This window comes from Neoarius graeffei, chromosome 7 (genome assembly GCF_027579695.1).
Source record: "Neoarius graeffei isolate fNeoGra1 chromosome 7, fNeoGra1.pri, whole genome shotgun sequence".
NCBI classification, from domain to species: Eukaryota; Metazoa; Chordata; class Actinopteri; order Siluriformes; family Ariidae; genus Neoarius; species Neoarius graeffei.
This window is the reverse complement of record NC_083575.1, coordinates 63,362,154-63,374,653: the sequence shown is the minus strand read 5'-3', so window position 1 is coordinate 63,374,653 and position 12,500 is coordinate 63,362,154. Positions and strand designations below refer to the sequence as shown.

Genomic DNA, 12,500 nt, shown 5'->3' with positions numbered 1-12,500 from the left:
TGACAAGGGCCAAATTGTGATGGCTAGATGACTCGGTCCGAGCATCTCCACAATGGCACATCTTGTGGGGTGTTCCCACTATGCAATGGTTAGTACCTACCAAAAGTGGTCCAAGGAGGGACAACCGGTGACAGGGTCATGGGTATTGAAGGCTCACTGGAGTACGGGGCATGAAGGCTAGCCCATATGGTCCAATCCCACAGAAGAGCTACTGTAGCACAAACTGCTGAAAGTTAATGCTGACACCTTTCTGTTTTAGCCAGCATTAACTTTTTCAGCAGTTTGTGTAATTAAAATTCTAAGTTATATATTATATTAGAAAGCCCCACCGTGTCAATTATAAATTTTTCTTTGTTAAATTACTTGAAAAAATCTGTTTCTTATTAGACCTATATTTATGATGAGCGTGCTCCATATAAGTGCGCATGAAGGACTTTGAAATAAGAAGTGCATTAATAGAAACCTGTGATTTGAATTGCAGCTGGCACTTTTTTCAGAGCTGTTACAGAACATGAAACAACACCGTTGAGAATTCAGTAGCACTATGGTAGAAGGAAAATATAACTTTATTCACAAATTAATTTTAGTGTCCAGGAAGTTACTTGTCAGAGTCAATAATAGAGTTCTAAAAGCATTGACACTTTACGATACATAATAAGAAAGTGTGTCATGATGTTCACTAACTTCTAGGCTTAAAACTGAAAAATGGACAGTATAGACCCATGCTGTACAGAGAGCTTTTTTGTCTATTACAAAAAACAAATGGTCTTCCAAAATACTGTACACTCTATGGGTACAGTGTTTGTAGTAGAGGCACTCCAAGGATCTTCTCAGCTGCTCTCACTATCCTCTGTAGTGTGTTGCCGTCAGAGACTCTGGAGTTCCTGTACCAGATAGTGATGCAGCTGGACAAGACACTTTTGACAGTCGTCGTCTTTTGGCTGCTCCCGATTAGGGGTTGCCACAGTGGATCTTTCGTCTCCATTGCTCCCTGTCTTCCGCATCCTTCTCTACCACACCTGACACTTTCATGTCCTCTCTCACCACATCCATGTATCTCCTCTTTGGCCTTCGTCATTTTTGTGTGCCTGGCAGCTCCATCCTCAACATTCTCCTTCCACCATGCTCTGCATCTCTTCTCAGGATGTGCCCGTACCATCTCAGTCTCCTCTCTCTTAGCTTAATTCCCAAGCTCTCCACATGTGCTGTCCCTCTGTTGTGCTCGTTCCTTATCCTGTCCAACCTTGTCACTCCCATCGCAAACCTTAACATCCTCAACTCCGCCACCTCAAACTTTGCCTCCTGTCTCTTCATTAAGGGTATGGTCTCCAATCCATACATCACAGCTGGTCTCACTACTGTCTTATGCATCTTACCTTTCACTTTTGCTGGGACTTTCCTATCACAAATGACTCCCGAAATCCTTCTTCAACTGCTCCACCCTGCCTGCACTCTCTTTCTCACCTCACTATCACAGCCCCCCATTTTCCTGCACAATTGACCCCAAGTACTTGAATTCACCAACTTTCTTTATGTCTACTCCTTGCATCTTCACTACACTCTCATCCCCATTCTCATTGATGCACATGTATTCTGTTTTGCTACTGCTCACCTTCATTCCTCTTCATTCCAATGCATACCTCCAGCTCAACCTCCTTTCTACTTTCACCACACCACAATATCATCTGCAAACATCATGTTCCATGGTGACTCTTGCCTCACTTCGTCTGTCAAGCTATCCATCACTATGGCAAACAAGAAAGGACTCAAAGCAGATCCTTGATGAAGTCCCACCTTCACAAGACACTTTCGACAGTGCCCCTGTAAAATGTGGTGAGGATGGGTGAGGGGAGACTAGCTCTCTTTCGTCTCTGAAGAAATTGCAGATGCTGTCATGCTTTCTTTGCTATAAATATGGTATTGAGGGATCAAGCAAGCTCATCCGAAATGTGGACTCCCAGAAATTTGGTGGTGTTTACCCTGTCAATGACAGAACCATCAATGGAGAGAGGAGGGTGATCAGTGCCAGATTTTCTGGAGTTAACTCTCAGTTCTTTTGTTTTATCCACATTAAGAGAGAGATTGTTGCTCTTATACCAAGCAGTGAGTCTTGCCACCTCCTCCATGTAAGCTAATTCATTATCGTTGTTGAGACCCAATACAGTTGTGTTCTCTGCAAATTAGATGATGTGGTTAGAGTTCAACTCCACAAAATAGTCATGGGTCAACAGTGTGATGTGCAGTGGGCTGAAGATGCATTGTGGTGCTCCTGTGCTCAGTGTGATGGAGCTGGAGGTGTTGGTTCAAATACAGACTTACTGAGGCCTTTCCATCAGGAAGTCTAGGATCCAATTGTCGTGGGAGGCATTCAAACCCAGCCTAATCAATTTCATAGTCAGTCTCTGTCGGATGATAGTGTTAAAGGCTGAGGTGAAGTCAATGAATAGCATCCTTGCAAAAGAATCCTTCTTGTCAGTTGGATGAGTGACAGGTGAAGTGCAGCGGACATGGCAACATTAGTAGACCAGTTAGGGTGGTACGCAAACTGGATAGGGTCTGATGATCTGGGGAGGCATAGTCATGTGGCTCATGACTAGTCTCCCAAACCACTTCATGATGACTAGAATGAGTGCCACAGGGCAATAATTGTTCATTAGGTTGTTGAGGTTTTTTTTGGTACTGGAACGATTGTGGTGGTCTTGAAACATGCTGGAATGACTGCCTGGCTCACAGAGGGTTTAAAACATCTGTCAGGGTGTCAGTCAGCTGTTCTGCACATTCTTTGAGCATCTGGCCAGGTATGTTATCAGGTCTAGCAACTTTGTATGGATTCACTCTTTTTAGAGTTCTTCTCACCTGAGCTGTGGACAGACAGATTACCTGCTCATTTGAGGAAGGGATGGATTTCATTGTGAGCTCATTGTTCTGTGCGTCAAAAAGTGTATGCTATAAGGGAAATAACATATACATTTAGAACTAAATAGGTTTTCACACCATAGGTTGGTCAAGAACCAACCTAAGACTTACAGTCTGGGGGGGAAAAAAGCCCCACAAAAGCTCTGGAACAACATCCTTTGGACTGATGAGACCAGGGTGGAGATGTTTGGTCATGATGTACAGTGCCCTGTTTGGTGAAAAGTTTGGTGCCATGTTTGGTGGAGGAGTGATGATTTGGGCTTGTTTTGCAGCCACAGGATCAGGCAAACTTGCATTCAATGAGACAACAATAAACTCTAATTTATACCAGAATATTCTTGAGACAAATGTGAAGCCATCTGTCCAGCAGCTTAAGCTGGGCTGAAATTTGGTTATGCAACAGGACAATGATCCCAAGTTTCTGAATGTTGGCTTTACTTTTTGGGGGAAAAAATGACTACATAATGAAATCTGTTGTGGGTTTATTTTGGTTACCTGAAGTTTTGTTTGTTTTTTAATAGAAGTTTGTGAGGACCACACAATTGTTATTTAAGCCCAGATAAATAAAAACATAGAATTGAAGGAGGGTATACTTTATTTTTTCCCATGACTGTATATTGTCCCTATACGTTGCAGTAAAATGTTCTCCTATTTTCACTTAATTAAATAATGGTTGTATTTTAACCTACCAATGTCTGCTAAGTTTGAATAAAATTTTCTCCTCATTCTATAACATACCATCCAGGTGTTCAGAAATAAGCACAAGACAGTACATCATAAGATTCAGTATGCAGTGACTCCGATCTGAGATTTACTTATTTGTTTCTGTTCCAGGAATGGCTAACCATGGGTCAGTCTGTGGGCCAGCTGACTTATACCCAGCTGACTGTGGTCCAGTCTCTCATGAAGGACTGTGTTGAAACCAGAATGCAGACACTTGTCATGCTAGGAAAGTGCTTGAGGCTGTTAGCACTGCAGAAGGATCCACTCTACCCCACCTTGATGTGGGACAAACCAATCATGGTATACCCTCCAATTGGGACTATATACCAGAGGGTATAAGGCTACATCCACATGACAACGGCAATGAGATTTTTGTTTTTAAATATTGCGTCCACATGGGCAACAGATCAGTAAAATATCAGGTACATATGGCAACGCAACGCTTGCTGAAAACGATGCAATACACATGCCACACCTCTACGTGCGCTGTAAGACGGTCCCATCGGAAACACCAGAACAATAGAAGAAGTAGACGCATGCGCATAAACCCCTTCTTCTGTAGCATCAGCCACATAAAGTTTTGATTATTAATCAGTAGCGTAAAACAAAAGACGCGGAAAGAGGAATGAACGGGGTTAGATGGAAGCCGGTACGCCAACATTCTGATATCCTCCAGAATTCTTTAATGGTCCAGAATAAATTGAATGCTACACGTTGATGGATTACTTTGTTCTTCTACGCCCTTTTTGAGGAATGTATTGTCGGACTTAAACCAACATCTGAAGAGGTGAGATCGCTCCTTTTTTTTCCCCTATTTTTGCTGGCGGGATTGTTTTTGTTTTTGGAAAGCAGTGAAAATATTTTGTAAGCACGTTTCATGAGCCAAGTTATAGGATTTGTTGACAACTCGCATCGAGTTTGTTACACTTCTACCCGGCGTGAAGCACTGACAGTCATGTGGTTGTGGCATCATCGTAAACAAATCCGTTCTACTCATCCAGACGACTTCGCAATGGCGCCGTTGCCAGATTTTTCCACTCTGGAACCCGTTCTCAAAATATTTCGTTTTGGGGCACCCAAAACGCCGGTGCCGTGTGGACGCCAGGCCGAAACGATAAACAATTTTATCAGATTCACCTGAATCCGTCGCCGTGTGGACAGGGCCTAAGTCAAGGGTATCATACTCTAGTGTTGCAGAACTACTTTGTTGCAGTTTTTAGCATTCCACCTACTTTAACAAGGCTAATTCTGTTCATTATTTAAATTAGCAAGGCAATCATGTCCAAATGATTTGGCTTTTGATGTTTCAAAAGAGAAACCCCCACACAAAACTGTGTTTTTACAATACACTACGGGATAGGATTGGACAATAATAATGTTAATACTGTCTAATAGATTGAACTTAGGAAGGAGCGCCATTGTGCTTCTTTCTGTTCTTTTAAATTTGTTCATTAGTTCATGAGTATTTTTAAAGATTTTGTGATGTCTGAACTTGTGTATATACTAAACCAGTGGTTTATGCTTATGTATAAACCAAACTTGCCTTGGTATACATAATGAAATGACAATAATTAGTATACACTGATAACAAATATTTGACTATATATACACAATTGTTCCCATGAACAAATTTTTTAACCATATGCAAATGACTCACCCCTCTGCTGTACCAGGTGGAAAACGGAGCAGAAGGAAAGGAAAAGGAGGATAAGGATGCAAAAAAGGAGAGCAGCAGAGCAGTGGAGGGGAGCATAGCACAGAGAGAAGACACTATTATAAGTGACGAAATGCAGGTCGAGTAGTCACCCAAGACAAACGCACGCATATATGCATCTATGTGTGGGCAGGAAAAACACATATCCAACATCATTATTAAACTACAGTCACAAGGACATTTTGGTATCTGTCAAAATGACATATTAACCAGTTAAACATTTGACAAAACGTACTCTGTCTGCATACTCTATCTGAATGAGTTTCTCAATCACACATTTTACCCCCATTTCCAGAAAAGTTGGGGCATTTTCCAATATGCAGTAAAAACGAAAATCTTATCTCATTATCTCTAGCCGCTTTATCCTGTTCTACAGGGTCGCAGGCAAGCTGGAGCCTATCCCAGCTGACTACGGGCGAAAGGCGGGGTACACCCTGGACAAGTCGCCAGGTCATCACAGGGCTGACACATAGACACAGACAACCATTCACACTCACATTCACACCTACGGTCAATTTAGAGTCACCAGTTAACCTAACCTGCATGTCTTTGGGGGAAACCGGAGCACCCGGAGGAAACCCACGCGGACACAGGGAGAACATGCAAACTCCACACAGAAAGGCCCTCGCCGGCCATGGGGCTTGTAAGGTTTTATTCCTTTGTAAGGATAAATAATTGTAAGTATTTATTCTTGACCAAGAAGGTCAAGAATAAATACGAAGTACGAACCCGGACCTTCTTGCTGTGAGGCGACAGCGCTAACCACTACACCACCGTGCTGCCCAAAAATGAAAATCTGTGATTTGTTAATTCAGTTAAACCCTTATTTAACTGACAAGTATAAAGAAAATAGTTTTAATAGTTTTACTGACCAACTAATTGTATTTAATATAAACAAAGTTAGAATTTAATCCCTGCAACGCACTCAAAAAAGTTGGGACAGAGGCAAAGTATGACTGAAAAGTTGATATGATATTAAAGTAACACCATTTTGGAAGATTCCACAACAAGCAGGTTAATTGGTAACACGTAAGGGTGTCGTGTTTGGGCATATAAGGAGCTTGCACCAAAGGCTTAGTCTTTGCAAGCAAGGATAAGTCATGGTTCACCCCTTTGTGCCAAAATTTGTGAGAATTGTTCCTCAATTTGAAAAGAACAGTTCTCAACACAAGATTGCAGAGAATTATGTCTTACAAAATCTACAGCACATAAGATTGTGAAAAGATTCAGGGAATTCAGAGACATCTCGGTGCATAAAGGATAAGGTTTAAGTGGCAAATATAGCCACATGGGCTCAGAAGTACTTTGGAAAACCATTGTCACTTAACACAGTCCACTGTTGCATCCAGAAATACAACCTGAAACTGTAATGTGTGGTGTGGTCAGATGAGTCCACATCTCAACTTGTTTTCGGGTGAACCGGATGTCGAGTCCTCTGTGCCGTAGATGAACACAACCATCTAGTTTGTTATCAGAGAGCAGTGCAAAAACCAGCATTTGTGATGGTATGGGGTGCATCAGTGCCCACGGCACGAGTGAGTTGCATGTGTGTGACGGTACCATTCACATGGAGGTGTGCATCCCCTTCGGACATAATGTGTACAATTGCACACATGAAGTTCCATAGCATTTTTCCTTGTGTTCAATGGGGATATTGGGATTTTACAGACACATATGTTGCCATCAAGGTGGTGTCTCTTCCTGGGAAGTCCATGCTTATTTCAGCAGGACAATGCCAGGCCTCATTCTGCACGGGCTACAACAGCTGGTTCATAGATACAGAGTGCATGTGCTTGACTGGCCTGCTGCCAGCCCAGATCTGTCTCCTACTGAGAATGTATGACACACCATAAAGAGGAGAATGAGACAATGGCTACCATGGACTGCTGAGCAGCTGAAATCTTGTATCAAGCAAGAATGAACAAAAATTCCAATAGCAAAACTGCAACAATTAGTATCCTCAGTTCCCATATGATTGAATGTTATTAAAAGGAAAGGTGATGTAACACAATAGTAATAATGCCTCTGTCCTGACTTTTTTTTGAGTGTGTTGCAAGCATCAAATTCTAACTTCGTTTATATTTACAAAATATAATTAAGTTGATCAGTAAACTATTGAAAATGTTTTCTTTATACTTTTGTCAGTTAAATAAAGGTTCACATGAATTATCAAATCACAGATTTTTGTTTTCATTGAATTTTGGAAAATATCCCAACTTTTCCAGAAATGGGGTTTGTAGTTAGATTTGATTTTGTGGAACACCCAAGAGACAAGCTAGTTCCTGTTATATGTTCTATATATATTTTTCTGAGTTGACCAGCTACACAAAGCATTGTGAATGTTACAAAGTGCTGACACCTTAGACTTTCCATAAATGTTAAATCAAGGTCTTCTAACAAAAAGTGTTACATCACTGATGATAGGTGTTACTCTGTTACACAACGGTTGTTTTTTTTTTTTTTTAAACCCATTTACTATTAGACTTTTGGTCTTATTTTATTATTTAGCCTATTAGACCTTGTGTATGAACTGTTGCTATAGAGACAATAACATATCAGAATGAGTGCATTAATATTAACGTATCATTCTTGTTACAGCCAGACTTACTTTCTGGAACAACACCTTCTGACGAGTCAGCAGAGGTGGGTTGCAACACATTATGTTTACTCCTTTACATGTGCTTAACTCTTTCACCATTGCATAATTTCATATACAGACTGCTATATACACTGTCACTTTATATACGATATACCATAAACACTAATTTGGTAATAAATTCGATATAAACCAGTACACATTTAAAAAAAAAAAAATTATATATATTGGTGAACAAGAGCGTGTTCCATACTGACATATTTGGTACTGTTGGAAACTAGAGGAATTCTGCTGTAAGAATATGTAACACTTATGACAATAAACTTAACACCAGTAAGTTTGCGTTTTAGCCACTAATATTTACCGAAAAAGATGTGTAACCCTAATTAATATAAAATAACATTGCACTTGTATAAATTACGTCACAGAAAATCCCAGGGAATCTGACTTCTCAACCAATCAGCAAATAATAGTACATCTCAAAAAATTAGAATATCGTGAAAAAATTCAGTATTTTCATTATCAGTTATTGAAGAAAGTGAAAATTTAATATATTGTAGACTCATTACATGTACACTAAAATGTTTCAAGCCTTTTTCTATTTTAATTTTGACAATTATGGCCTACAGCACAAAAAAAATCTCAAAATATTAGAATATATCATTTCGAGTTTGAGTAAAACAGTATAAATACCATGCATGTCTCGATCTAGTTCAGTCCATGCAACCACAATCATGGGGAAGACTGCTGATTTGACAGTTATACAGAAAATGATCACTGACACCCTCCATAAGGAGGGTAAGCCACTGAAGGTCATTGCTGAAAATGCTGGCTGGAAAAGGTGCACAAGCAACAGGTGTGACCACATTCTTGAGAGGATTGTCAAGAAAAGTCAAAAACTTGGGAGAGCTTCATAAGGAGTGGACTGGGCTGGTGTCAGTGCATCAAGAGCCACCATGCACAGACGTCTTCAGGAAAATGGCTACACTTGTCGCATTCCTAATATCAAGTCACTCCTGGACAACGTCAGAAGCGTTTTACCCGGGCCCAAAGTCTTCTTTTCAGATGAAAAGTGAATTTTGCATTTCATTTGGAAATCAAGGTCCTAGAGTCTGGAGAAAGAGTGGAGAGGCATAAAATCCAAGGTGTTTGAAGTCCACTGTGAAGTTTCCACAGTCTGTGATGATTTTGGGTGCCATGTCATCAGCTGGTGTTGGTCCACTGTGTTTTATCAAGTCCAAAGTCAACGTAGTTGTCTACCAGGAGATTTTAGAGCACTTCATACTTCGATCTGCTAACAAGCTTTATGGAGATGCCAATTTCTTTTTCCAGCAGGACTTATCACCTGCCCACAGTGCCAAAACTACTACCAAATAGTTTGCTGACCATGATATTACTGTGCTTGATAGTGCACCATAGAGAATGGTGATAATAGAGAATCTATGGGATATTGTCAAGAGGAAGAAGAGAAACTCCCACCCCAAAAATACAAACGAGCTGAAGGCCACTATCAAAGCAACCTGGGCTTCAATAACACCTCAGCAGTGCCACAGGCTGATTGCCTCTGTGCCACGCCTCAGTGATGCAGTAATTGGTGGCAAAGGAGCCCCAACCAAGTATTGAGTGTATAAATGAACATGCGTTTCAGAAGTTGGACATTTCTGTATTGTAAATCCTTTTTTGATTGATCTTAGGAAATATTCTAATAATGTGAGATATTGGATTTCTGATTTTCATGAGCTATAAGCCATAATCATCAAAATTAAAACAAAAAAAAGGCTTGAAGTATTTCACTTTGTGTAATGAATATAGAATATATGAAAGTTTACCTTTTTTAAATAAATTTTGAAAAAAAGAATTTTTTCATGATGTTCAAAATTTTTTTGAGAGACACTAATACAATACACAAGGGTTTCTCTACTACAGTGAGACAGGAATAGTGATTTGTTATGATAATAGTGACTGGCTTCTTTGACATTGACCGCTTTAGTGCACATACTTTAAACACACAAATGGACAAACATAAATAAAGACCAGACTGTGTTAAGTTTTAAGAGATTAAAACTTTTGAGTGTTGTGATTTTTGTATTGGTTTCAAAAGATTTATCTTAAGAAAAAATGGAAGCTACGCTTTATTGTCATTCATAGTATTTTTTCAGGTATTTTAGTTTATTTAGCACATACAAACATGCGCGTGCGCGCACACATTGTGTCTCTCTTTTGTTTATCCTGGAAGATTTATTAAACTAACATGTCGCAAAATTGCTTATAGTGTGTGTGTGTGTGTGTGTATATACAGTATGTGTGTGTGTGTGTGTGTACAGTATATGTGTGTGTGCGTGTGTGTGTGTGTGTTTTAAATTAGGAATCATGCTTGAATGTCTAATAAACACAACATAATCTGCTGAGTCACTTTATTTTGGGCATAACTGATTCTTATACATTTGAATGTAATACATTTATAGATGTAATAAATCATATGCAGAGTTTACAATAAGAAAAATTATCGCGGCCTAAAAAAAGGCTTCCACTTTTGAAAGTTGAGGACTGCTCGTGGCTGATTAAAAGGCCCTGAGTTTTGAGGATCGTGGCCTATTTGTGGCCTGGCGAAATAGATGACCATGCTAACATGCAATTCTTGCAAATGCCATGCTTAGATTATATACTTTGGTCAACACAACATATTCTGCTGGATTTCTGGTCCCCCGAGAACATGCCAGCCAGAGTATGCTTGAAGTAATCTCTACTTAATATTCAGAAATTGAATTCTGTATTGTCTGTGATTTGGCTGAGACTGAGACCTTTGATGGTAGATATACCTGACAATAATGACTCTATATTTATAACGAATATTTATTGGAATGTCTCAACAATGAACATAAACTAAAATATATAGAGACATGGTAAAAATAAACTTTTTTGAAAATAAAACTACAACCCTGATTCCAAAAAAGTTGGGACAAAGTACAAATTGTAAATAAAAACAGAATGCAATAATTTACAAAACTCAAAAACTGATATTGTATTCACAATAGAACATAGACAACATATCAAATGTCGAAAGTAAGACATTTTGAAATTTCATGGCAAATATTGGCTCATTTGAAATTTCATGACAGCAACACATCTCAAAAAAGTTGGGACGGGGCAATAAGAGGCTGGAAAAGTTAAAGGTACAAAAAAGGAACAGCTGGAGGACCAAATTGCAACAACTCATTAGGTCAATTAGCAATAGGTCATTAACATGACTGGGTATAAAAAGAGCATCTTGGAGTGGCAGCGGCTCTCAGAAGTAAAGATAGGAAGAGGATCACCAATCCCCCTAATTCTGCGCCGACAAATAGTGGAGCAATATCAGAAAGGAGTTCGACAGTGTAAAATTGCAAAGAGTTTGAACATATCATCATCTACAGTGCATATCATCATCAAAAGATTCAGAGAATCTGGAAGAATCTCTGTGCGTAAGGGTCAAGGCCGGAAAACCATACTGGGTGCCCGTGATCTTCAGGTCCTTAGACGGCACTGCATCACATACAGGCATGCTTCTGTATTGGAAATCACAAAATGGGCTCAGGAATATTTCCAGAGAACATTATCTGTGAACACAATTCACCGTGCCATCCGCCGTTGCCAGCTAAAACTCTATAGTTCAAAGAAGAAGCCGTATCTAAACATGATCCAGAAGCGCAGACGTCTTCTCTGGGCCAAGACTCATTTAAAATGGACTGTGGCAAAGTGGAAAACTGTTCTGTGGTCAGACGAATCAAAATTTGAAGTTCTTTATGGAAATCAGGGACGCCGTGTCATTCGGACTAAAGAGGAGAAGGACGACCCAAGTTGTTATCAGCGCTCAGTTCAGAAGCCTGCATCTCTGATGGTATGGGGTTGCATTAGTGCGTGTGGCATGGGCAGCTTATACATCTGGAAAGACACCATCAATGCTGAAAGGTATATCCAGGTTCTAGAGTAGCATATGCTCCCATCCAGACGACATCTCTTTCAGGGAAGACCTTGCATTTTTCAACATGACAATGCCAAACCACATACTGCATCAATTACAGCATCATGGCTGTGAAGAAGAAGGGTCCGGGTACTGAACCGGCCAGCCTGCAGTCCAGATCTTTCACCCATAGAAAACATTTGGCGCATCATAAAACGGAAGATACGACAATAAAGACCTAAGACAGTTGAGCAACTAGAATCCTACATTAGACAAGAATGGGTTAACATTCCTATCCCTAAACTTGAGCAACTTGTCTCCTCAGTCCCCAGACGTTTACAGACTGTTATAAAGAGAAAAGGGGATGTCTCACAGTGGTAAACATGGCCTTGTCCCAACTTTTTTGAGATGTGTTGTTGTCATGAAATTTAAAATCACCTAATTTTTCTCTTTAAATGATGCATTTTCTCAGTTTAAACATTTGATATGTCATCTATGTTCTATTCTGAATAAAATATGGAATTTTGAAACTTCCACATCATTGCATTCCGTTTTTATTTACAATTTGTACTTTGTCCCAAGTTTTTTGGAATCGGGGTTGTAGTTCTCAT

At 39.8% G+C, this 12,500-nt stretch overlaps 1 protein-coding gene across 1 annotated transcript in view; it reads left to right on the top strand.

The window, feature by feature from the left end:
* Positions 1 to 12,500, top strand: part of LOC132888892 (cilia- and flagella-associated protein 46) — a 251,873-nt gene that overhangs the window by 160,002 nt on the left and 79,371 nt on the right. Inside the window, exon 41 of the mRNA XM_060924987.1 lies at positions 3,751 to 3,939. Within this exon, the coding sequence (XP_060780970.1) occupies positions 3,751 to 3,939 (189 nt within the window). The remainder of the gene's footprint in view (positions 1 to 3,750; positions 3,940 to 12,500) is intronic.